Consider the following 26,773-nt stretch of genomic DNA (forward strand, 5'->3'; position numbering starts at 1 on the left):
AAAATGAAGCAAATGGGTTATTTATCTGGATCTTGCAGGCATATAATCTGTGGGCTGCTGCTGCTGGTATTTTTGTGGGGAAGGTGAGAAGGACCTTATTTAAATAAGAGGCTCCTTGTCAGGGACTTCAGCTTCTAGAACTGAGTGTCTAGTATGTTCAAAATGCTGCCAGTATGGATAGAGCCTTCTACTCTTAACAGAAGTGTTATTGTAGAGATGCTGTTTCTCTTGCCTGTGTCAGCAACAAGGTACTTTCTCTTCTGTGCCTGTGTGCTAATTTATGCCATTGCTAGCTTGCCATATCCCAGATTCTTATCTGCACTGAACTAGGCTCTACTTCGAATCCAAATGGTTGTGACTTCACATTATAAATGCAGGATTTTTTTGTTAGGCCTTTTTTGCTTTCTGGTTTTTTTTTTCTACTAATATAATCACAGGAAAAATGGTTATCAAGGTCAGTTTGTATAGATATACTGGGAGTGTTTTCCGGTCCCAACAAAATAAGCTTATTTCCTGCAGTATTTCAAACCTGAGTATGAGTAAGTGAGCGTCCGTAAAACTTCACACATATGGGTTGCAGTAGTGCATTGTTGCTTTGTGCCTCAGTGGTAGAAGCCTTACCAACCAGAATCTGCTTCTAGCATCAGGCAACCAGTTGAACATTAAATTTTGATTGAGTGAAATGACAGGAAAGGGCTAAATTCAGCGTGCTGTGACCATAAGAGCTGTTGGAATTAGAGAATTAAAGGAAGACAAATCTTGCCATATTCTTTTCCATGCCAACACTTGAATGTCTGGAATGCAACAAATGGTTTTCATTACAGCTCCTTCCTGAGTTAGTGCATGTTAATTCTTGTTTGCCCTTATAAAAGAAGCCTTGCCTGTACATGTCTTTTCAGCAGGAGGAGCCAGTGGATCAATCAATGCCACAACTGACACAGAAGAAGAAACAGAGGTAGATCTGTTGCGTTTCTTGGCTTTTGGTTCTGAGTTCTGATGAGTAACCAGGCAATGGCAGTTGCCTGAGGAAGCTTGCTCTCTCCTCTCTGAATAGCTGACACCTTTTTAACTTTATTTTAATCCTGTAATGGTTAAGTCCTTTAAAGAAAATACATCCTTTTTATTAAATAAATGAATCTTTTGTGTTGGTTTAAAAGCAGAAGACAAATTGACTTTAGGTTAAAAGACTTGGGTTTTCCCCTTCATTTTCAGCAACTGAGGAGCAGGAAGATAAACTAGCCTTTAGATGAAGACTTTTGGATTTGCTTCTACCCTTTCAATCAGGCTGTTTTTCCAAGCCACTTGTGCCCCTCTGATCCCTCATGAAAAAGTTTGAGCTTTGTTCTGAAATATGTTTGCTTCACCTGTGCATTCTCTTTCAGTACATGTGGTTTTCTCCTTGGAAACATTAGTTGACCTGCTGACCCAAAGTATACTTGTGCAGCCCAAATTCAGTATCCAACTTGTTCTGTTTCAATGTTTAACTTATTTTGTTTAGTTCAATCAATGTGTTAGCTATTTAGTGGCAATGGAAGGCTACTGCTCAGAGGTGAGATGGTTGTGTACATTTTTAAATTATGGGATTTTTAATTAGTGGAGGGGTATGAAACAACTTCAAACTTAAAAAAAAAGGTCAATTTAATCTGATAGTCAACCTCAGTGTATCAACTTGTAGTATCTTACGTTGTAGTTTTGAACATCCTGATACTGTCTTTCTTTTCCAGTTCTGCACAGTTGAAGCTAATGAAAACAGTTGGGGGAAATCAGAAAATTTCCAGTCCTCCCACTGTAGCTAATTATGCCAGTTGTGACAGAAGGGTAGATTGGCTTCTTGTCTTGCAGCCAGAAGCCTTCAGAGTAGTGGCTTAGAGAGTGCTGAATGTGACAGATGACTGTTAAACATGTGACATCTGAAGGTTGGGTTGTGTCTTCCTTGAAATGGATGGTTTAAAACTGGTCTTAAACTTCTACAGAAAGCTAAGTGAAAAGCTCTCAACTTTCTTTTATTAGACATGAGAGTTACCTTCTTACTTCCAGCATTAGAAATGATAAAAATATGGAAGCTCTGTCTCTTGACACTCTCAAATGCATTTGTTGACAGCATCTGCAATACTGTTATTTTGCTTTCCCAGTCTCCCTTCAGAGTCCAACTTCTTGGTCTGGTTTTTGCTTTGACATCTGTTTCTCCATGCTGAAGGTGCTAATGCCACAATTCTAGTTTCTCTTTCCTTCTGCTTCTCTGCCTGTCTCTTCAGTGGGCTTCTGCAGTATATTCATTCGTTGCTATCTCAGTGTTTGTGTTCTGGGTCCCTGTAGCTCCCACTCTTTACTTACCTCGTTTGGTCAGTCACCTTAAATGCACTCTCCACACCTGCTTTTCTTAACCACGTAATGCATTGTCTTTGGTAACATTTGGGCTACAGCATAGGGGTGTCTTGTAGTTACTTGTTGCTTTTTGAATGGCAAGCAGTGACATTAAAAGTCGTCTAAATAGCAGGCCAACTTTTTTTCTTGCTTTCCTGTGCAGTATCTGATGGCTTATTTATATCAGACCTACAAATTGAAACAGTGTTGTTTCTCAAAATAGCATTGAAAACTCTTTGCAATTCCCATCAGTCTTCCCCCTCAGACTTGACAATATTTGGTGTCTTTGTTTTTGAGCCATAACTGCTGAAATTGTGTGAATTTGGTGTGCCTTTTCTTTAAAAGCTTCTAGTTCTCATATTAGTATTTAAACTTTTCTTTTGAATTCTGAAGCTAAAATCTGACAGCTGAAGTTCATCATTAGTCTCCTGAAATGAAGCATGTAATGCTATGTGTGAGTACTGTCATACTCTGAATTTCAATCCATTCCATATTTCATGTGCTTGAGTCTGATAACGTGACTGCAAGTGTCTTGCAAGGCAACAGTCCTATTACACTGTTCCTAGGTTTAAAGTTACATGTTTCCCTATCCCTTTGTGCAGGAAAGGGTTATATACTGCTGCTTCTGCATTTCTTAGCAGTAAACTATAACATCAGAAACCTCTTCAAGACTCTTTGATCCAGAAAGCATCTGTGCTTGGCTGAGCTTCTGAGTAATGTGTCCTTCAAAGAAGCTACTGCCCTCTTTCCTCATAAGATTTGGGAGAGGTATAAGAAATGGAGTTTTGCAGAACTTTCATTCTAGCAAAAAAAGTGTGAACTCCTACCTCAGAATTTTTTTGGAAAGAATATTTCTGTGGGCTGAGATGCCAGGATCTTTTAAACCAACATTTCGTTTGCTTTGAGTTGTAGTAAATGCAAAAATAAACAACCTATAGCGATTACTTTCAGACTCTGGCAAGCAGATAAACTGACTGCTGGTATCCTGTTACATGACAAAAAGCTAGCAGGAGGAATAATGGGTAGCTGTTTCACTGCAACCTGATGATGGAGAGTTTGAAAAGGTCTGAACACTGCTACGTTTAGCTCTGAGGTCTCTATGAAATGTAGCGTCCTTTGCTTTCATTGTCTTAGCCCCATCAGATCTCTGCTCCAATTGCTTGTACACTTATGCAATGGCTGTTGTTGTTGTAGTAGAATAATGCTTTGAGATGATGTGTGTGCTGCAGTCTTACTGTACCAGCACTGAAATGTTTTAGGGACAAAACAAAATCCAGTGTTCTCTTTGGGAGAGGTGCATTTACTATCCTTCAGGATATTCTTGCCACAAAGAGCTGGTTTGTGCCAGTAAGAGACTGGGAACAAGTATTTTTTTTCTTTCAGTTGCCCTGGCATTTAGGAAATAATGTTCATAATTCTGTGTCTGTTCTGAAAAGGCATCGTTGAAGGGCTCTGAAAAAAATAGGCCATCAGGCTGGCTGTTTGCATTATCAGCCTGAATAACCAGAAGAATTGAATTACTTACATGACACTGAGGAAGCACTGAACTCTGTGTGGTGCTTGCCTTAGGGATAATTTGGGATTCTGTATGCAAATATTACCTGCTGGTCAGCTAAAACCTGAGATCAACTGGAGTATTAAACGTGTCTTATAGGAAAGTCTTAGTTCGGTTGTTCTCTTGATGATTAGTCTCCTGTCTTTCATGGAGGTACACTAGAATGTAGAGCCAAAGCCAGACTCACATCTCTAATAAATGAGGTCTGTGCACTTGCTGGGTGGCAGTTTTGGATAGGAGGCCTAGAGGGTTTTGTAGATGTGCTGGAGACAGGTTTGAGTCCTGCTTTTGCAGCTCATCCATATTTGTGTCCTCTGTGTGTGTCAGCCTTCACCCACCCCATGTTAGAGTTGAGTCCTTGTAGTTGAGTGAATGACCCTGCAAGCCAATTTGACTGGAAGAGTGCTGGGAGAATAGATATATTGGATGCACTTAGCTAATATGGCAGCAATGGATCAAATCTGTAGGCTGCTGTATTGAGAAGGAAAGTAAGAGCATGCTCGATATAGTAGCCAGCTGTTGTCCCATTTCAGTGTGTGTCAATACTCTTATGGGCTGCTTGTTTATTAGCACTTCTGGAGCCATTTGTGTCATGGTGTGGCACAGACTAGAAAATGGAAGCTGAGCCAGTGATTCTCTTCCCCCTCACATTGTCTTGCCAATGAATTTAAGTATGGTAGTGCTGTATGGGTGGTCTGTTGTCTGTTACTGCCCTGTCAGAAAGGTGAAATGGTTTGGGGTAATTGCTAAATGTCACTCTATAACTGGGTTATCCAGCTTGGAGCTTTGGTGCCTTCTGTTCCAGGTTGGTCTGTATAGTTCAGATGCGAACATAACTGGACAAGAAGTGCTGTTCACACTTTCCCAGGGAGGCTGGAAATATATTAGAAGTTATCGTAGAAGTCTTATTCACCACTTTTTCCTTAAGCATGGTAGCAACTTATGACTTAAAAAAATATAAATCTAATTTTATTGAGCGTGTTTTTTTCTTGAGTGCCCTATAAGGTCATCTAGCTCCCTTAGGGGTTCAGATAAAAGCAATGAGAAAGATCAAAGCTGGAAAAGCTCAAAGCAGCATTGTTTCCAACACTGAACCAGGTTGGCTGCAGCTCTGGTTGGTCTTGAAAATCTCCAAGGATGGAGATTGCATAGTCTCAGACTGACCTGTTCCAGAGCTGCTCCGCTCTCCTGGCACACGTACTCCTAGCACAAGGAACAGGTTGTTTTGGAGAGAGAGGGGTCATGCCCTGGACTGCCGGTGAAATGTGCTGCTGTGCATGGGCTGGGATGAACCCCATTCCCAAGGGATGCGCAGTGGAATCCCTTCCCAGTGAGCTCTGTGTCAGTTAAAATTGCTTTGTGCCTCCTCTGCCTGAATGCTTTTGCCACCTTAGTTACTTATGGAACTTGTGTATCTGCTGAAAAGGTTTTCAAAATTAACCAGTGAGCTCAGCAAAAGGAAGAAACTATTCAGGAGGTGAGCTGTGACCCTTGGGCTTGTCTATAGAGTCTGGCTTTGTGTTCTCTTTCCTTGCTATAGCACAGCCTGAGGAGATCATCCATCCACACTCCATTGTGTGTGGTTCATGTTTACCTTGTGCCCAGGCTCCAAGACACAAAGAAGCCCAACAAAATGCAAGCAAGTTACAAGTTTCTGAAATAACAAAAGCTGCAATTAAGACTTCAGTTTGAACATGATAATGGTGCCACACTGTCATGTGTCATTGTCAGGGTAAATGACACGGGAAAGTACAAAGCCATTTGAGAGAGGGCTGGAGATCTGTCTGGCACAGAGGAGGGAAGTTGGTGCAACCTGGCACAGTGTTACATGCATGGGCCAATCTTGGGAGCAAACTGTCCTGCCTGCTTCGCTTGGATTTTCTTGAGAGAAGTCACTGCATTGCTGCCAGGTTTTCCTTCTGGAGAGAGCTACCCTTTCTGCTTGGTTGCTGGTGGGGGACTGGGGCTGGGAGTGAAACAAGAAGCTACTTAAACACGATGTAGCTGCTGGTGTGGTATAAAGGGTCTATACATAAAGCATAAGCTGTGTTTCTGTAATGATTATTTGAGCAGTGGAGCTGCCATGTCTTAACCCTGGCTTATATTACTTAGTGTCATTTAGGTGCTGCTTTGTTTCACTGTCTTTTATAGCATTTATCTCTTACTTAATGTACTTTCCTTTTCATGAGGGCCACCGTTTGATGGGGTTGATTTAGTACTAAACACAGTGGGAATCAGATTGCTGATTAGAACTTGTAGATAGAGCAGTGAAAAAAATGGAACTTACAGCAACACATTGTAATATTTTTCTTTGATGCTGTTTCAGTTTAGGGAATTGATATCTGGGAACTTGATCAGGCTCCATGACCTACACTTGGATACTTAGCCTGCTGTTTGTTGATTTATCCTATATGAGAGCCATCTCTTCATCCTTTTTTGCCCTCATTTTCCTCAAACTGGAAATGAGAGGGTGATATGATATTGTAGGTGTTTCTGAAGGCTCTATTTAAGTACCAGAGAGTTAATGCAGTGGTGGCTGTCACATGCATCTTTAACATAAATGCGTCGATACAGCTGATGAAGGGAGACATTTTCAGCCTCTCTTGATCTGCAAACTTTGTGCCTCTCAAGCCCTTAAGAAAAGAAGAAGTTTTAATACATAACTGAGCTGAGATCACCTGTGTAATTATGACTTTTACATTCCTGTCAATATATGAAGTTAAATAATTAATTACAAATGTTGCTTTGTCTTTTCAGTACATCAATTGTGGTAACCTGGAACAGCTCTTAGACAGTAACCAGCATCTGCCCTGGACAGTGAGGGTGAAACTGGCTTATGACATTGCTATGGGGGTCAGTTATCTTCACTATAAAGGCATTTTCCACCGAGACCTTACATCCAAGGTACCGTTTATAAACTTAAGAGAACTTTTTAATGAAGGTACTGTAAGTGATTGTTGGGTTTTTTTCCTCTTCCTTTTGGCAGATAACTCTTATTTTATAAGGTGTGATCTAAGACATTTTGAGAAATAAATTGAAACACAGTTTATAGAATTGAAACTTTCCTCAAAACATGTTTGTATGGGAACTAGAGAAATTACTATCCTAAAGGAAGGTCATTCCTTAAATGAGTTCAGCTTGGGATTTCTCAGAAAGCAGCTGCAGGGTTTTTTAGTTCTGAATTGTGGTTCAGTAAAGTATTTAAATCCCTGGATAATTAAGCACAGCAACCTAACATTTGGAACAGGTTAATCATATAAAGAACCCAATTGAGAAGATTATGACAAATGCACTTTAAAATCTCCTTGTTGTTTTTGTTTCCCCGTGTATTTCACAAATCTTCTGTAGGAAGAGTGACCTTTCATTACTAATTCTGTGTTAAGTGTTTCTCTCACTTCTAAAGTCAGTAAGATCAAAAGAGTTTGCCTAAAATGTTCAAATTTCAGAGTTTCTTCCAGAATGATATTTCAGTGGCAGAGTTTTCAATGGACAAAGATGTATTTTTTTAATTGCTTTAGTGACAACTTGTATGAATTTATTTGGCTGAAGTAGCCAGCTAATTCAAGCTCGGCAAGAAATATTGACATAGGAGCACTAAGCTCTGTGAACAGATTGTCCCAGTATTCACACTGGGTCTTAGCATACATTGCAGCCTGTTGTGAGGGCTTTGCTGTCCTGTCTGTCCTGTTGTCTGGAGCTAATGAGCTGGTTTAAGCTCACTGGGGACCTGCAATATGACAGGAGTTCTTGAGAAGACTTCATAATGCACTTCAATCAAAAGCATCCAGAAGAATATTATCTGAGTCTGAAAGGAACTGGTTTTTAAGGTTAAAAACAGCTTTTAAAAACCACAACACAGTGTGTTTGCAAATGTGAGTGACTACTAGTCCTCCATCCAGTTTTCATTTTTTTTTTTAACATTACCTCAGTGCAGTGTTAAACAGATGTAGAGTGTGCATTTAGCCAAAGTGGGGAAAAAAAGTTGAACTGGTGATGAAAGAAGTATTTCAGTGAAGTCATAAAATACTTCCTTGGCTGTTCTTTCAAGAGAGAGGGGCTGAATTCTGCCAAGAAGAATATCAAATTTATGAAAAATGCCCGTACTTGGAGTCACGTCACTTTGACATGATACGCTCAGAAAGCTCCATTTCAGTCACCTTGGAGTGTGCAGAGAAGAGATGCATAAAGATATCTGAAAAGATAACTTGGTGTTCCCCTTTCTTTTTCAGTTCTGGAGGTATTTTAGTACGTTTAAGAGTAGAGTTCCTGCAAGGAGCCAAAGTGCCTAAGGAGAACTTTGTGCCTGCAGCATTTATCATAACACATACTGTGATGGCTAGTCATATGAAAATCCCATTTCCTGGGATCCCTGTGAATGCCTTTGTTCCCAGCTTTACATAACTGTATGCCCTTCTCTGGAGCTGCCCTGCCACTGCTTCAGTGTTATCTATTGTTGAATGCCAATTGTTTGGAAAGTGCACCCGCTGGGAGGGGTTTGTGATGTCCCAGCAACAGCAAACTCATCGGAGGCCACAGGAAGCAGTGAGGTTATTTAAAAACAAATGAACCACATATCAAACCCTAAGAATTTATTAGCAGTTATGCTATATTTGGATTGTTCTTAGCACTAAAGTTATAGTATCTCTGTGGGTCACATTGGAACCTGTCAGGATAAAAGTCTAAGTCATCAGTTTAGAAACTTTCAAATTTCTTGGGTATTTTGGGTTGTTTTCTGTTTGTTTGGGTTTTTTTTAAATTTACTTTTAAAAGTATTTTTTATGTGATGTATGTACTTCCCTTGTTCTGTTTGGGAAGGGAAGTAGATGAAACACCAGGCCTTAAACACCCACCTTAAACAACTTGTGAATTTTATTAGTGTGTTATTGTATTGATGAAATATACTTTAAATCTATTGGACAAATTACTCTCCTTTTGAATCGTAAAGAAGTCACTTTGTTCCAAAGCAAAAAAATTAAGATAACCATAGGAAAAACCTGTCACCAAAATTTTCAGTGCTCAGACTGTGGCTTTTGGCTACTGCTTGAGGACATGCCTTGTCTTTTACCAGGTTTGTATTGGTGGTAGGGTGAGTCATCTTCATTCCTACCAGTAAACAGTTGGTGTGTGAACAAGCTGAAGGAAAATGTGATGGACTCTTTCCTTGGGAGAGAACTTCTGATCTGGATTGAACAAGGGCAGATTCAATACTGTTCTATAGTATACCTTTCTTTGGTAAACTTCAGTAATTGATGTGATGCTTTGGTGTTCAAATGAAAGCAAAGACAAGGATTTAGACCTGCAAAAGTCAGAACAGACAGTGAGCTTGCAGGGTGAGAGAGTGGAGCATTTTTCTAGGAAAATTCTTGGCCTTGACTGAACTGTGAACAGAAAGAAACTGAGACTTTCTGTGCAATAATGTCTCCGTGCTTTAACTGTTACCCTTAAGACAATAGCCCACAGCAAACTGTCCCTGTAATATGAATTTTACTATTAAAATTACTTGGATTAATTTAGACCTGTACTTCTGCCTTTTTTTTCTGGAAAATCTCTGTTTCCTGGAGCTTCCTGGAGCAGATGGTGTGATACATAAATTTTACTATGTCAGTTATGTCAGCAGAATTGTCTTGCTCTTAGTGTTATATGTGTCTATGTATTTGCATAGCATTTTAAAGAAAAAGTTCCCATCCTCTGCCAATCTGAGATCGAAAAATAAGTGGGTTGGGCCATTAGTCTACAGCAGGGTGATCTCTCTTCCTAATGGTACCGTGTGGAGAGTAGCAGAACAGCATTGATACTGCAGGAGGCCAGAGGGAAGAATGGTAGAGAAGAGTAGATGTAGGTCACTGTAGTCAATGCGACAGCCCACGGGGATGTCAGCCCTGCCATCCCACCGGTGCCCTTCCCGATGCCCTTCTGTCAAAGAGAGAGGCAGTGCTTGTGAGAAGAGTGTGCTGCCCAGACAGCTGGTACTCACCCCTGTCGTGAGCAGCTCCGTGCTTGGGCTGCTGGAGCTGATCAGGCTGATCTGCCCTGGTTGGTAGTGACAGCCTGGCTTGAATCTGTCAGAAAGTACAAGTGGTCAGACTGGCCTTTTCCAGCCTGCAGAGAGTGGGGGTGTGGGCAGGGTGACTCGTACGCTTTGTAAGCCAAGAAATGTGCTGTCCCCACTTCTGACTTGTCATAAAAAGATTTACGCAGAGATTAAGCCATAGATGGGTTCTGACAGCCTGCCTTATTGGCTCATTCCCTGTCCCCTGTCCATAGCAAACCCTGTGAATTGTTCTTTATTTGGGGCTCGCTGTAGGTATTTACATCCTGGAATCATGAGGATTTTCTTCATCTTTCAGCAATTGTCAAGAAGGTCTGGTTATGAATTTTAACTCTGAAAGTCTTAGTTACAGAAAGTGCAATCGTTAAAACAGAAATCATACTGTGAAACATTGAAAGTGTTTCAATAGAAGCCACTGAATTGTGATATAATTTTTTCTTAATCTGACTTGGTTTTGCAATATTCTGGCTGTTGTAATGTAGAATTAAAATAGCAATGTTTGGGACAGTGCAGGGAAGAAGTGTCCAGCCTGCAAAAAGAATATGGCAATCTTTTTGTACCTCACCCCTCAAAACAAATATCTTACTACTGCACAGTGAGTTTCTTCAACACCTTGTTTACACTGTATTTGCACTGCAGTCAAACCCTGTTCTAGAAGCACTGTTGATTTCCTTGGCAGCTCACACCAGTGACTGCCCTAATACCAGTGAACTTATTCTTACAGTACCTCTGAGATGAGGGAGATGAGTAAACTCAGCCTTATTATGACAGACTAAAAGCAAGAATACTGGTGAATGTTGTGTATGTGTTTTAAGACTTTAGTCTTTTGTTTGGAGTGTTTGGCATTTTATGTGCTTAAGTTCAAAGCAATATGCTCAGTGATCTCAGAGACAGTTAGAAACATTACAGCACTTATAAAATAGTCAGGTTTGACCTCTGGAAGCAGAGAATGTTACTAATCTTGTGTGCCCTCTGAAAAATTGTGTTAAAGTAGCTTCCTTGTCACAGACTCCTCCTGTGATGCTGAGGAAGGCCAGAGTCCAGATCCCAGGGCAACACTGCAATAGTCTTAACCACAAGACAGAAGAGCTTCATTTGCAACCCAGGCTTTCTTTTTCATCTCTTCCCAGCCTTTCTGTCACCCTGCTGTTTATGTGGGAAGAGTGGCCAGGGTCCTGAAAATAGTGGTCCAAGTGTTTTATGTACAGCCCCAATTCACCATCATCATGAATCCATTGCGTGCACTAAAACACATGGATGCCAGGTGGAAAACTGTGTGATCATGTAATTAAGGATACTACCTTAATGTGTATGCATAAGGGGAAGAAGGAAAGTTGTTACAGGAAGTTTTACATCCCATCTTTTTTGCAATATTATTATTTTGATCCAGAGTTTTTGTATGCAACTTCCTACTAGTTTTAGAAACAATGGAAGAAAGTGACATGATGCACTTTACCTTAGGGTTGGAAACCATGATATTCATGGTGAAGGTGTTTGTTGCTTCATGAAGTAACATGAAGTATACATTAAGTATTTTTAATTTGTATTTGTTGCTACTAAAACACATTGCATGTTTTTGGTGTGGAAGAGGAATAGAGAGAGGGACAGGAGAGATGCCTTGGCAGTGAGAAGTGAACATCTCGGAGTCTGCCCATTTTTCCAAGACTGATCATACCTACTCTGTTACTACTCAATCCTTTCTCCTAGTGTACCATGCCAGCCTCTGGTTAGGCTTTTCATCCTTGTTCATAGACTTTTTCTTTTCTTTTTACTCCCAGTTCCTGCCCACCAACCTTATTGATCAATCTCCTTGTCTGGCTGACTGCATTTACCCTCTTCCTGTTGCTCCCCCTTGATGCTTTATCCAAGCAATCTTTCTGTGTTCTGGTCTTTAGTTTGTTCAGCCATTTCTAGCTCTCCCCATGTTCTGCTGCTCCAGGTTAGCTCTGATCCCTGTCACCACCACCTGTTTGCTGTACTTGCAGTTCTTATGTCCTTGTAATAGTATTTGGGGTTTTTCCCCTATATCAGGAACCTTGCTTAAGACCCTGATCTTGGTCCCTGCCAGGCCCTGGCTTGGACTCATCCTCTTTCTTGTCACCTTAGTCACTCAAATTCCTCATGCAGCACGTGCCTGTCCCAGCCTACTCTTTGCAGCAGTGGCAAAAGATGCATCTTACACAGAGGTCTCATCATGTTTCAAGTTGAGAACATGCCAGGTTTGGTATGATACCACAGGCTAACATTTTAAGGATTTTTTTATTTTTGTTATTTAAAAATTTGTTTGCAACACATATTCTAAGTTTGTTCTCCCAAGCACCTGAGCTGTTGTAGCTGAACACCCCCTCCCTAAAAACCCGCCACCAAAGCTCTTGATTAAAAACAAACTTGGCAAACCCTCAAACAAGTGCCTTTTAGTTTTCAGAATTATATATAATTAAAAACAAGGTTTTATAATCAGTAATAGGTTGTGAGCAGTTTTAGGGGACATTGTGAGCTCCACTGATGATAAAAATCTGTGAAGAAATATACACAGATATATACACACATATGAATGCGTGTGTATTCCTGCCAACATCTGCTTTCACTTCTCTGTGTGTAATGGCTCAGCCTTCTCCCATTGAGAGAGGAGCAGTCTCAGTTACTACGGGACAGAATCCTGCATGTAAGCAATTACTGTGGATTATCTGATGTAACATAAATTCACTGCCTTTGGGCTTGCAAGTGACATGCCCTGACTTCCTACCTTGTATGCTGTTTGCTTCTTTAACACAAAATAAACCCCAAGCAGTGAACAGCACCTTTGTCTGATGAGTCTCATATTTGCTGCTGCAATTGCAAAGTCCCCTTTGTGCTGCACTAAGCTCTGGTGTGGATATTTTGCACTGCAGGGGAGAGCTGCCACTGAAAAAAATTAGCTGTTACAAATGGTTATTTCTAGTTACAATAATAAACTTTTACTGGGACTTTGGGAACCGAAAGGAGCCCATCCCTTAAACATATTAGTTTCAGAAGTGTATCTAGTACTGTAAACTTCCCATTATGCATTTAATTGTCAATGGTGTTTTTCCTAGAGGGTAACACTTTAAAAATAGCTGATACATCTCAATTGGCCTTTAAGTATTTCAATTCAGTAACAGTCATCAGAAGGTTGCAAGTGACACTCAGTAGTGTTTCTGTATTTTCTGGAGTGCAGTAAAGTGTCTGAGGAGTTTAGCTTGTATGTCATACCATAAAACAAAACTATGGAGTTTCTTCATCTAAGCAATTTATTTTTAACTCTGAAACTCTTGAGTCTATTTTGATTTTTGTTTATGTAAAAGGGAGAGTAGAATATTGCGTTTGTCTTAGTAGGATTATGCTGTGCAAAGCAGATGTTAAGCTCCTGTAACACACAAAGGGGGCTTTATGTTCTTTCACATCTGTCTGCATAAACAGCTCTGTTAACTCTTTAGGGCTCCTGTACAGAGCTCCTTGCTTCTATTAAGAGACTGCCTCAGGAAGGACTGATGGGGTTCCTATTTTGGAAAAAGAAACCACTCTTGAGAACCCAACTGAAGTCAAATAGTGCCCTCTTAAACTGTGTGAACTGCCAAAGGAAAGAACTTCCCCGTCTGTAGGAGTCCAAAGAGAAATCTTGAAAAGGTTGTCATATTTTATTGCCTTGCAGCTTATACAAATAGTACAATAGTAAGTCAAAAGTGTTTTCTCAAAGCCCGTGTTGTGAAGCTGCTTGGCATTTCTGTTCTTAGGCAGTTCTTGAGAGGCTCTTGCACTAGCAAGGGGTTTGAACTCTTGCATTTCTGTGCCAAAATCCATTAATGAAACTTCTTCATACCACATTGCTAACACTTTTTTTTCTTTTTAGAAACTGAGAAGTATCACTTTGTTAGAAGAAACAGTGCAGTATGTACTATTGTACTTTTCCTGCTGAGAAACCACCCCTAGATTAAATTCAAAAGCTCTTTTTAACCTTTTAGTCTTTAATGAAGGTTTCTCTCTTTTTGATCCTGATTTACTTTGGTGGTAGAATGTGAATTCTTAGAGATGTCTTTCATTGGGTGCACGTGAGCTACCAGTTACTGTGGGCTGTGTTCAGTCACCTATTTATGAATTGCATCTTAAATCTGGTAACTCAATTATCTGTGCTATGGGTTTTATGCAGCGTCGTGTAAAGGCATCTCTAAGGTGGAGGAGGGGTATGGTGGTGCTGGAGAATCTCAGCACACTGTCCACACAACTTTGCCTTGAATAAGTCATAGAGGCTGGAAAAGTGACATCTGACCATGCTAGTATATGTAGAAGGGGTTTACTACTGATTTTGCTGGGAATAGGCTTCCATTCTTTCTGGGTTCCAGGAAATTGGTGCTTAGCTATTTAAAAACTTGCCCCAGTTGAATTAAATCAGTTTAGTTTCACTACAGTGAGCATGTGTAGTGACACTGGGATTTTATTGTATGGTGCGTGTCACCTGCTTGTGGCTGATATCAGTATGAATGAAAAAGTCACTCTTGTACTGGAGTACATATCCTAATGAATTTAAATTCACACTCAGCACTTCTTCCCATGCAAACAAGAAACAAGCTTCCCCTAATGAGAGAGAACAGTTTAGCTTCTTTCTTCATGTCACTTAACATTGTGCAGCCCACCACAGCAGAACAAGTGATCAGTACTTTGTAGCCCCAGTGTTGCCCTGGGCTTTCCCCAGTGCCTTCTCCTGGTGCAGTGGCCTCTCCTGCAGGACCTGTGGACCCCACAGCAGTGGGCTGTCTGCACTCTTTGGTCTCTCCAAGCACTTGCATTGAAAGGGAGCCTTGGCTTTGCTGCAGGCAAATACCTCTCACCGGGGAGGGAGCTCAGAGCTGTCAAGCAGCATTGGCTTAATTTATGATTTATCTGGGAATAACCTACTTGTATAATGGTTCAGTGCTGTACCTGAGAGCTGGGACTGCCTGGGGCTTGTTGGGGGGTGGGATTGTTCATCTTCAGTTGGTGACGTATCGCTGTCTAATGGGATGTGATTAGATGCTGGTAAGAAGCTGAAGGAATATTTGCTGTCAGGATGATGTTGATTTTAAGCCTCCCTTTGGTATCAAAGCAGCCTTGTAAATTATTGCAGATCCTTGGGTCAGTAGATAGGTTTCTACAGATTTTTATTTATGTTGAAAGTAGTTCTTTCAATAGTCTGGTTTTAAATGTTTCCCTGAAATTTTGGAGACCTGGGGTTATTGGAGAATAACGCTAATCCATAAAACTCAGAAGGTAAAATTAAGTGTTGCAGTCTTGCTACTAAAAATGAACAAAATGTATATAGTCAAAAGTAATGGAAGAAGAAAATCTAGTTTTTATAACTAGTGTTTATGAATCATAGAGATTTCTTCAAAAAACATTGAATTAAGAATCATCTTTAGTTGCCGAGAAATCTGCGGCAGAAAAGCAACCTGAAATTTTTCTGCATAAAACAGTATCAGCCTTCTTGAACAGTGCAAAATCTCTGGTGTCCTCATGGACTTGTTTCTGTGTGGTACACAACGAAATTCCACTTGTCTGAATCATCTGAGTAAGATTTTTCAGAAAAGTTTTATCCTTCTCAGTTTTAAGTCCACTTAGAATGACCAAATGTTTAAAGAGAGGCGAGTGGAATGAATGCGCTCTTTGATACAAGATAACAAAGGCCGCAGCTGAGAAGCTTTGCTGCTCTTTGGGTAAGCACAGTTGATTTAACTTGGTACATGTTTATGAATCCCCAAGCTAACTGTAGTTATTATACTTGAGTCATGCTAAACAAATAAAGCTTTGCATCTCAGGAGCCTGGCATGTGTTTCAAGAGGCTGGCATGCATTTTCTTTACATGATCACAGGAATGGCTTCCTTAACCTTTTAATTGGCAGGAAGAAAACTTACTTCATGGCCTGAGCCATGGTCGTCTCTGAATAATATAAACAGTGATGACCTGAACTTGATCTTTTAGACAAGGGACTCACTTTTCTTGGTAGCTGCATTATACAGACAAGCTAATGGTCGGGGTCAGCGAGGGGCTTTTGTATATCCAAGCACAATAAAGCTAGAAAGTGTTTCCTGCTGTTTAGCTAATTAATGCAGGGTACCACTCAGTAGGAATCAGCAGTGGTTTTGCTGCCTGTCACTGCTATTGTACTGCCTGCAGAAAGATACAGAACAAGGCATGTGGGAAGGGAATGAATTCTGTCTTGTTCTACCTATTGCAGGACAGCAAAAAATGCAGGGAAGTCAGCTATGGATTCATTTGATGAGAAGGGGAAAGGTGTGGTATTGGAATGGTCAAAGAGTTGTAAATAAATAACAAAAAGAAATCGATAATACTCTGTGTGTGATGTGCTGCTGCCAGCCCAGAATTATCTGTGTGTGTCCTTAAATTGCCCTCCATCCTGACACTGGAGGGCACATTTGAAAGGAAAAGACTGACAGCTTTTCTTTATTAGACTTTTCCCTTAAATCATGTTTTCTAAATGCACTGTAAAATAAAGAATGTTGAGACTTTAAAGGCGCATGTAACTTTGTCACATCTTATATTTTCTGATGAAAAGCTGCTGCAAAGCACTGAGTTCCTTTTCAGTAGCAAAATAGACAAAGGCATGTAGAGTTTGCTCTGATCTTGTATTCTGGTCAGGTACAGGTAAATGGTAAAGAGAAAATTTAAAGTGTCATAGGGAACAGCGTGCATTGCATGTAGTTGAGCACAAGGGAGCTGAATAATTCAATTTTTGTTATTACCTAGCTGGGTATGTGCTGCCTGTGGCTGCCTGCTTCTCAGCAAGTTTTTAAGTGGATTATTAACTAAGTGGAAGGCTGTTCGCAGCATCTCAAGTTTGACAGATGTGATTGTGCAGGGGGAGGGCAGGGGAAGAGGGTGGTTGCTCTCAAACAAAAGCTTCTCATAGATGAATGTGTTCCAAAATATATTTTGTAGTTGTGTTCCAGATTAAAAATAGATAAAACAAACGTTATAGATGTTTCATGCCCAGACAATAACACTTCTGTTTGGTTTTATTTTTTTTTTCCTTTTTCCAGAACTGCTTAATAAAACACGATGAGAATGGATACTCAGCAATAGTGGGAGACTTTGGTTTAGCAGAGAAAATTCCTGATCACAGGTATGTGAACTAATCTAAATAGACTGAGAGTTGCAGCGAGACTGCAGGTCAGAAGCTCCAGTCAGAGCCAGATCCCTGAGGCTGTTGTTGCATTCTGATACAGAGTTTGCAAAAAATATCCTCAGTCTTCGGTCTGGAACTGCAGGCTGGATAGCCAGAATGTTCCAGCCTTAATTACTGTCCATTTTGATGTTTAGTGGTGACATTTATTCTTCAAAAATGTTTCAATGAGTAGATGATTTACTCAAGCTTTTCAGTTCATCTTTTAAGCAGGTACTTGGGAATTCTGGGTTTAAAAAACCCCACAAAAATACTGTCCAACACTCTGGATTGGGATGATTTTGTAATACATGTCATTTGTTGATTCCAAGCAACTTTAGCTTCTTTCCATTTTCATAAATAGTATCTGGGGCATTCTAGTACTCCCTTTAATGTCTGGATTAGTTGTTAAGATCCAGGTTTATAACAAAGAGTAAAATTAATTATAAAATTACCGTAGTTCACCATTTTACTTTTTCTAGGATGAAATTATAATCTTAACTCATTTGAGGAATGCACAGGTGACTGTCCCAAGCTATTGTCACAACTAGAAATAGTCCTTTTGTCATCCCTCCATTAGGGAGATCAAGGACAAGGATTTCATTGTTCTCTCTGTATATTAACTTGTGTATTTCAGAGTATTCTGACTGTGAAATGTGCCGTCAGATTTTCTCCAGTGTGTGCTTCTGAGTAAAATAAATAAAAGCCTTCCAGCTCTTTTGACTGCAAAGAGAACAATAAAAGTTGATCTCAGCTATGTACAGATTTTAGACTGCATGTATCCTAAAACCATATCTTGGGAGGCCTAAAGGCTTGTGTTAATGTTGGTGAAATATTGATGTAAAAGCTTAACAAAGTCTTAATTTCCAGAATACTGATAAGTGCAGCCAATGTGTATCTTGTAGCTCCTCTGGGGCTCCCTGTAAGGTGCTGAAAGCTTCAGCGGTATTCGAATGAACCCATCACAAAATCAGGAAGGCACTACAGGTGCCTTAAGTTGTTCTTAATAACCAGTTTTTAGATGCCCTGAAAACTGACAGTAATAGCTTGAGTAGCTACTGAAATAAACAACTTAACAGAATTGCTACATTAGGCACCATTTTGGTTTGATCTAGTCTTGCCTCCATTTTGAAAGGCAGCTTTGTTGTTCTCAGTTTGCTGATAGCAAGCCATGCTATCTTGAAGCCTTCAAAGGCCTTTATTTTTTTAATAGGTATTCCCTCAAGGTCAGCTGGGTGACAGGCTGGAGGTCTTTCTTAAGGCCCCAGTATTCAGCCATATGGAAACTGCAGATTTTTCAAATTGGATCTATTCTTATTACTTTTAGGTTTTGCCTATTAAAGGATTCATTTGGTCAATCTTGATTTTTTTTTTGTTTTGTTTTAATTCAGTTTGTAAACAGGCTGTGCTGACTTCATTCAGAGTTGCTTATCAGTATACATGTAGAGATGGATACCTACATGTCTTGCTGGATGAATGGATAATTCAGCATCTGGCCTGAAACCGATGTCCACAAACCTTTCCATGTACAGATAAAGGAGCCAAATCTACCAGGAATTTGGAAATAAAAATTATTGAACAGCTATGACCTTAAAATAAACTTTTTTTTTTTCCCCCCAAAGTGGCCAGGCACTTAAAAACTAGAAATAAAATGTGAGTTATTGATTGGGAAAGTTAGTAGCAATGCTTGAGCATTTAATTAATGGTTCTTTCCTCTCTCCCTCCACCCCTCTTCCCCCTTCCCCCTATCTATCCCATATCTATATAGTGAGAAGTTACCAGTGGTGGGTTCACCCTTCTGGATGGCACCAGAAGTTCTCAGAGATGAACCCTACAATGAAAAGGTAGGTACATGATATAAATGTTAGTTGTCAGGTATTTCTCTTCAGTAGCTGTATGCAAGATTTAGAATTTCAATAATAATAAAACTTGCTGTTTTCACTTGTGACATTTCTGTACTCAGGTCATTCAGTTTTAGGGAGAGTGAGAGTTGAATAGCTAATATTTTTAATTCCATGTAATCTTACACGGAAATAGAATTAGATTTAGGGTTTTTCTCTGTGATGCTATTTCCATTCTGAAACACCCCACAGGCCAAAATGTGATAATGGTTTGTTGATGTAACACAATTTCATTTAACCAAGTCTCAAGAGAAATGTAGTGAAGTTGCTTCCCATACACTAGTGAAATCTGGGTGGAAGTAAAACCTGTATGTAAACTTGTACAATTATGTGTGTGTATATGTGTATATATATAAATCAGCATTTCTTAAGGTAAGATTTCTTGATAAGATAAAAATGCTCTCCAGAGGTATTTACTAGTTTTCCTATTTGTGTCATTGGGAAATGTTTCTTTCAGAGGAGGATCAGATCACACTGGATTTTGGAAACAGTATTTTCAATCAAGCTCTTCTTTACACAAGATTTTCTCTCCGTTACTTCAGCCCTACTAGTGCAGCTTTTCTGTGATAAAACCCACATCCTGTACCTCTTTATAGCTAGTAGTCAATAATCTGTTCATTGGTAGTAGTTTTAACTTGGAGGAAGGCAATAGCTACCTCAGTAATTAATGTAATAATTACCATTTCAAAGCTTTTTAAAGAGTTACAATTGATCTAAATTAATAATAAAGTACCCAAGTCTGTGGTGCCACATTCTTCACCAACCCTGGGGCACGGAGGATTAAAGAGGAAGCAGGTCTTACACCTCATCAGCATGAAAGGTGACATGTAAACCTGGCTGATATGTATGGGATGAGGGATACAAGCTTCTGCTCTCTAGACTTGTATTCCATGTTTTCCTAAATTTTGTTACATGAAAAACTCAGGTGGGTGGAAATCTGAGGAACTGTGCAGCTCCAGGGGTAGTCAGATAAGTGATTGCTGAGCATCATGGAAATTGAGGCTGGTGTGCAGTGCTACTGGAGATCTCAAGCTTTGGGAAGACACTGTTTTCTCCAGAGGTACTGAACCCTGAGAAGAGACAACTGTAATTTTTCTTGAAAGCAGTATTAATGTTCTGGATAAGCTTTCATCATGTGTATTCTAAACCCGTTTTTCTAACCACAGTGATACATAGGCATGTCACGTTTTTGGCTAATTATTCCCATCTGTAGGACATCAAATGCCAACTTCACCATTCTTTATGCAAGGAAGGATTATTTTTTTGTTTGTTTTGGTTGCACACTGCTGAATTAAGAGTGGTTTGGTGGGTTTTCTCTTTTATTCTTGAAAGAGTTTTAAAGTTATCATTGCTGTTTATGCAGCAAGAATGCTTTACTGTGAGCATGTGTTTCTTCACGTGGAAAATGTTAGCTAATAATGCAGTTGCTCGGTGTTGTAAGGCTGTGGTGCCAGTTTAGTTGTTCCCCGATAGCCATTTGGGGTGAGGAGAGACTCCCTGGCAGATAAGAACACTCAGTATTCATAACTGAACCATGTGTCTATTAATTTTTTTTTCCTCTCTCTCAGGCAGATGTGTTCTCCTATGGTATAATTCTGTGTGAGATTATAGCAAGAATACAGGCAGATCCAGACTATCTCCCTCGCACAGAGGTACGTGTCACATTTATAACGCTGGTGGGAGGGGGTGAGTCTGCCATGATAAAGGCCTGGCCTTTAGAACTTCTGGCACTGCTGCCAAAGATACGATGAATAGGTGCTACATTAAAAATAGCCTGTAAAAGGCTTTTGTTCTTCTATGCTGTTATTGTAGGAAGCTCCATTGAAGACACTTTCCCAGAGACTTGGTGCAGCTGCGATCCTCATGGGAATTCTTTTCTGCCCCTAACTGGCAGAACATTGAGAGCACTGCAATGCAAACTCTTCCTTTTGTGGAGTGATAGCTCATGTAGACTTCTTGCCAGGTTCAGAACAGGGCACTTTTGGCACACTGCATCCACTAAGCAGCCCCTCCTTGTGAAAGGGGCAGGACCTGGGTTAACAGCAGCTAAAATAAGCTCACTCTTATTTTTGCATGGACTCTGCTAAACACTGTGGATCTGAGCTATAATTGACTAATCAAAGATACTTCTTACTTTCTTCGATTGCCTTTTGGTTGAATCACATCTGCAGGGCAGCTTTTTGCCCTCTGGAGGGGCTCTTCCAAATTGTCTATCCCCCTCTGATTCTGAAAATGTGAAATTGTTTAGGTCTCAAACTGCAGTAAGTAAAATTCTTTCGCTTCTCTGGCCTTCACATTTTATAGGCGTGCACTTAAGGAACTGGATAACTTGTATTACCAGTCTACCATCCCCAGAAAAGTTAACCATTTTAACTGATACATTTTCATCATAGCAAAGTCTCTGGTTTTATAGCAGGCTGTTAATTTGCACTGTGAAAGTCACCACAGTGAAACATCACAGTATAAGAGATTGTTTCCAGATCCACACAGGCAACATTTCAACTGCAATGGATTGCAGTTGAATGCAGGAAGAAGGATGGACTTTGAAGTCAGTCCGTTCTCTTACAGGTATCCTGTATCAGTAATCCCCACTGGGAATGCTGCAGTTCAGAGTGTGCATGAAGTTTTCTTAAAATTGTCTGCATGTGGTTGTTGAGATGGTGTTCCTGGCTATTCCTGATAACTCCACGTAGGGTTCCCCTAAAAAGAAGATGCTTTGGGCCAGATAGCAGACCTCACTTATATCTCTGTGTTGTGTTTTTGTTCGTACAGAATTTTGGATTAGATTATGATTCCTTCCAGCACATGGTGGGAGACTGTCCTCCTGACTTCCTCCAGCTGGCCTTCAACTGCTGTAACGTGAGTATCTTACTTGAAGGGGAGAGGCCTAAACTAGAGTTCTCTAAATCCCACTGGATTTTGAAGATAGAGCTTAAAGCATTTACAGAAGAGGTTTGAAGAGCCTACCTATAACAGCAGTGCCTTCTGATAACCCAGAAAGTCCCTTGCAGTTTTTATAATTCTTCCCTTCCCCTTGCCAAAAGGTGTATCTTGTGTTTTTGTAATTCTGTGTTCTGTCATGCCAAGCAAACAGAACTGAACAGCTTCTTGCAGGCTACTCAGGCTGATCCTAACCTGTTGGATGCTATTGAAACTGGGTAACCCTTGGGCTGAAAAAATGCAGCTGTTACTGTGTACAGACCTACTGAGCTGTGAAGAAAGGGTTCTGAGCTGCCCTCCCAAACAGAGGGGACAAACAATCCAAGGGCAGGCATTAAACTACTCTGGATACCTTCATGGCTCCTCACTGTGAAAATTCCAAGGAAGTAGATCTCTCTTGTTGGTTATCCTGTAACAGAGTTGCTAGTATTGTATAGTAAGCTGGTTTATATGAAATAAGAGAACCTGAGCTGCCACCAGATTCAGATGAAGTTGAGACTGTCCAGTTTGCACAACCTAAGTTGAGGCAACTTCTAAAAGTTTTATTGCACAAAACTTTGCCAGGGACTCACAACCATGCCATACTGGAACCAGTACCAGCACTGTGTCCAAGTGAGTGCTTGTAAGAAAAGTCTCATCTCTTTGTGCTTTTGATGCTTATTTTTGACCCGAGCTCTCTCTCCTTTGTATTAGTGCAAATGCACATGCTTCATGAGAGCACGGTATAAAGGTGAGACTGGGGGCATGACTGCTGCTCTTGACACCAGATAGCATAATTTAATTCTAAAAATGTTTGTGGAACTTACCGTGGACAAGCTACTTCACTCCTGTGGTTTCACCTTAGTACAGCAGAGCTTGTTTCACCAGGACATTGGTACATCTGACTCATGTTTATGAAGTGTTTTGGTTACATGAGCGCTAAAGGTTTTGGCTAGAGGTAGGATTTGACTTGGGAAATATCAACTCCCACCTGTAGACTCCAGAAATGGTACTGCATCCAAACACGTGGTGCATGATTCAAAGCAATTTCTCAGCACAGAAACTCAGAGAACAATTGCTCATGAAGGAAGGGGCAGTGACCTTATATTCTCAAGTTAAGAATTTGGTGTGGTCAGAGAAAAAGGATTTTCTCCTACTGATTATTGTCAAATGCTGATTCTTGTGTAATAAATATCCCTTCCCCGAATTGAAATGTAAATTACTTTCATGTGATCAAGCCATTAATATGCTGATTTCAGCATGGGCCATGCTGGAATTCACTTAGCACTCACCTAGTAGAAGGAAAGAGGGGATAAACAGATAAGGCTTTCTTACATTTTCCTAAGCATGCTGTGCTTCAGTAATAGGTGATTGGTGTGATAATTTGCTCTTAGACATGGACATTTTTATTATTTAGTAAGTAAAAAAAATGTAAACTGTATAGCCTAGCTGATCAGCTGAAGTAATGTGCAAACTAATGTGCAAAGCCCTGGGGTTTTCTACAGCTGGGAAATGTGTTTTAGGGCACGTAAGAAAAACAGTAAAAACTGACATGTATGAATAGTGGATTAAAATGTCTTTAATTTGCTGTTATAAAGTGTGGGATTTTTTAAATAAGTACCTTCAGGGAAGGCTCCCCAACAACTATAAGCCTACTTGTGTGAATATTTAATAAACATAATCATAAATGATCATGCAAAAAGTTTACCATCACAAGCTGAGCTGTGGGCAACTGCTGCCTTAAGGAAGAATCTTTTATTCCATTTGAACAGAATCTGGCCTGCTCAGGGATGGAAGAGGCAAGTGGTGCTCTGAGTAACTTTTCCATTGGTGCCTTTGTCCTGGATCTTACCTAGCATAAATTAAAATAGCCAGAGAGCCCCTTTTATTTCCTCTAACTTCCTGTAGCTTGCAACAGCTCCTTAAGCTTTCCAAATGAGTAAGTTTGTCAGAGTACAGTGTGTGCTTCAGTGTTGCCCCTGCCCTAGTCTTTCAGTGAAACAGGGAAAGCAGAAAAATGTTTTCCAATGCCAGGAAATTCCAGCTGCTGCATTAGAACAACTTTCTTGCTGCTCTTGAGCTCTTCAAGTGCGATTTGTTTGGTTGGTTTTTATTACTGTACATGTGAATTTTTAGCCCTTCACCCTGTGTTGCTGGAAGGTGTTCTGGCATTGCTGATCATACCAGTTCTTTTCAGAGAGATCCATCTCGTAGGACCTGCAGGGCAGTACGAGGGAGGTCTTGGAGGTTTGTTGTGCACAAAGCACCACTGTTCCCATTGTAGAGGTGAGATCTGTCTGGGCTTGCCCACTCTGAAAAAGCCTTTAGAAGGCTGGAAACAGGAATCAGGTCAAGCAGAATATTTTGTTATTACTGTAATGAGGTTAACTTTCAGCTGGTGAATTAGATACCGATACCTACAGTAGTTAAACCTGTAACATATATACAGGGTCGATGTTCAAAATTATGAAATGCCTTCTAAGTTACTGTCTTAAATTAAACTTCTTGGCCTGTAGTTCAGTTTTAGTGTTGGTCTTTGTTTAGAGTTCCGTTTCTGCTAGAGTGAATAATTAAATACTTACTGAGAAATTCAAACTGATACAGGGCGAATATTTTACCTGAGGTTTTTTTTTCCTAATATATTACTTGGTCAAATTATATAACCAATCTTACTTCCTTGCAAGACAGACCAGTACATCAAGTGGTAAGGCTGATTAGCAGATAGAAAGATGCATTTTCAGCAATGCCATTTAGGTGGGTTTTAATTAAAGCCACAGGGAGATGATAGAAGAATTACAAACTTTTAAAGAATGACATAGCCATGTTGCTCTGTATAACCCTTTTGAAGTAATGTTAGTACATAATCTCTCTCTGATAACCAGAGTCCAGAAAGAAATCTTGAACTATTCGAGCTGTTCAAAACAAACAAAGCCCCATCACAAGCCATGAATCTGACAGATTCCCACCTTGTCAGTTTAAAATTTATCCTCTGCATATAATGTTTACAACTTGATAATTAAATGTGAAAAGTATGATAGACAGAAATGCCACTTTGCAATGATAACACACTTAAAACAGTCTTGAATTTCCTTAGTTTCTTCAGATTGTCCCTGTGTCTGTCCACTGTGTGAGCAGAATAGCATGGACAAACCCACATGAACTTATTTGATTTGTGTCCATTCACAGATGGATCCAAAGCTGCGTCCTTCATTTGCTGATATTGTCAAAACACTGGAGGAAATGTTAAACCGCCTGAGAAATGAGGACTCGGAGAGAGAGAGAAAGTTCTTGAACCTTGACAACAGTGAAAGAAAACCAAAAGGTAAGTGTCAGTATTGTATAAACATTGCTGCATGCTAATAGGAAGAGGGTACAATGCTTCATATTTTGAAACCTGAGATTTCAGCTATATATGGTATTATTTACACCTTATGAAAAATTTTACTTGAACCTTGAAAATTATTCTGGAGCAATGCTGTGTACTTTGCACTACAGAGTGTCCTTTGGGGAAAAACCAGCTAACTGTTTCTTAAAGTGCCTCATGAGGTTTTGCCCACAAGCTCTTGAGGGGAAATTTAGAGTTCATTTGGGAATGGTTTTGTAAGTTGCTAACAGTATATGAAAATCCATCAACTTTTTATTTATCCCTGCCCTACTTAGTAATTTCTTCGGTGTATGTTACATGTAACATTTAGAAGCTTCTTAAATTCCTTCAAGAGGAAGAGCACAGAAGATGCAAGAGTATTATAAAGTACGTAGAAATACTCTGAAAGACAGGAAAAGGTAAATCCCAGGTCTGCTTGGGAATGTTGGCCTTGAAAGGTTTTCTCTAAAGCTGTCTGGTGCCACCTGGTGTGGGGAGCAAACTGGTAGCCTGGGCCATATTCTGACTTGGGTGTCTCTTATGTTAGTACACTTCTGGCACTGGGAACTTAGAGTACAGTAAAAACAGTTTCTCACATTGTGTATATGTATAAATATGCAACACATATACATAGCCATCAATCTGTAATATGGTTTTAGATTGCAATGATTATTCTCTATTTCAAACCACATAGAGTTAATGCATGTGGTGGTTCTCCCACACCTGGAAAGCATCTAAGAGAGGTGTGAGTTAAAAAGGAAAATGTTTTTTTTGGTTTGGTTTGTGTTGTTTTTTTTTTTTTCATATTTTTGGCATTCTCCCCTTGGAGTGCATGTACAAAACAAGTACTTCTTGAAGAAGTGTTACATGCTGTTCTTTGACTTGTATAGTCTCTCCTACATGGAATGACTGCAGTCTAAACTGTGGCAGTATTGAGAGGGGAAAGTGAAAATCCATATGTGCTTATTCTGGAAATGGTAATCAAAAGGAGATATCACTTCTTTATATTCATTTGTTAAGGCTCTAACACAGCTCTTCAAAGGCACCTTGAGAGCCAGTGGCAGATGCATGTTCCAAACAGTCAGAGTTAGCATCTACTGTTTTCCCAACCTGTTCTAGTGATAACAGCTTTATTTATATATATGTTTGTGTGTGTATATGCAAATACACATGCATATGGACAACTTTAAAACTCCTATTCATCAGGGTCAAACAATCACTTACCCCTAGTTATCCTAGTTTTGTGTTGGATAATGTACTGAATGAAGGCTGCGATGGAATTATTTAAAATCTTCATGGTACTAGGATGGGCATTTATTTTGGTCTCAGACGTTTTCTGTCAGGGTTAAAAAGTCCCAGTTCCTTTGGCAGCTAAGTTTTGTACTTGTTCTCTTATGGCCAGTATCACCAACAGATCTTGGGCAACCTCTGCTGGAAGCCAGAACAATA

At 40.0% G+C, this 26,773-nt stretch overlaps 1 protein-coding gene across 1 annotated transcript in view; it reads left to right on the forward strand.

Moving 5' to 3' along the window:
- Nucleotides 1-26,773, forward strand: part of TESK2 (testis associated actin remodelling kinase 2) — a 70,231-nt gene that overhangs the window by 38,358 nt on the left and 5,100 nt on the right. The window contains exons 4-9 of the mRNA XM_008924348.2: nt 6,677-6,823; nt 17,019-17,101; nt 18,909-18,984; nt 20,610-20,693; nt 21,814-21,900; nt 25,147-25,282. Coding sequence (XP_008922596.1) covers nt 6,677-6,823; nt 17,019-17,101; nt 18,909-18,984; nt 20,610-20,693; nt 21,814-21,900; nt 25,147-25,282 — 613 coding nt within the window. The remainder of the gene's footprint in view (nt 1-6,676; nt 6,824-17,018; nt 17,102-18,908; nt 18,985-20,609; nt 20,694-21,813; nt 21,901-25,146; nt 25,283-26,773) is intronic.

This window comes from Manacus vitellinus, unplaced genomic scaffold (assembly GCF_001715985.3).
Source record: "Manacus vitellinus isolate BGI_N305 unplaced genomic scaffold, ASM171598v3 scaffold_21_pilon, whole genome shotgun sequence".
Lineage (NCBI taxonomy): Eukaryota > Metazoa > Chordata > Aves > Passeriformes > Pipridae > Manacus > Manacus vitellinus.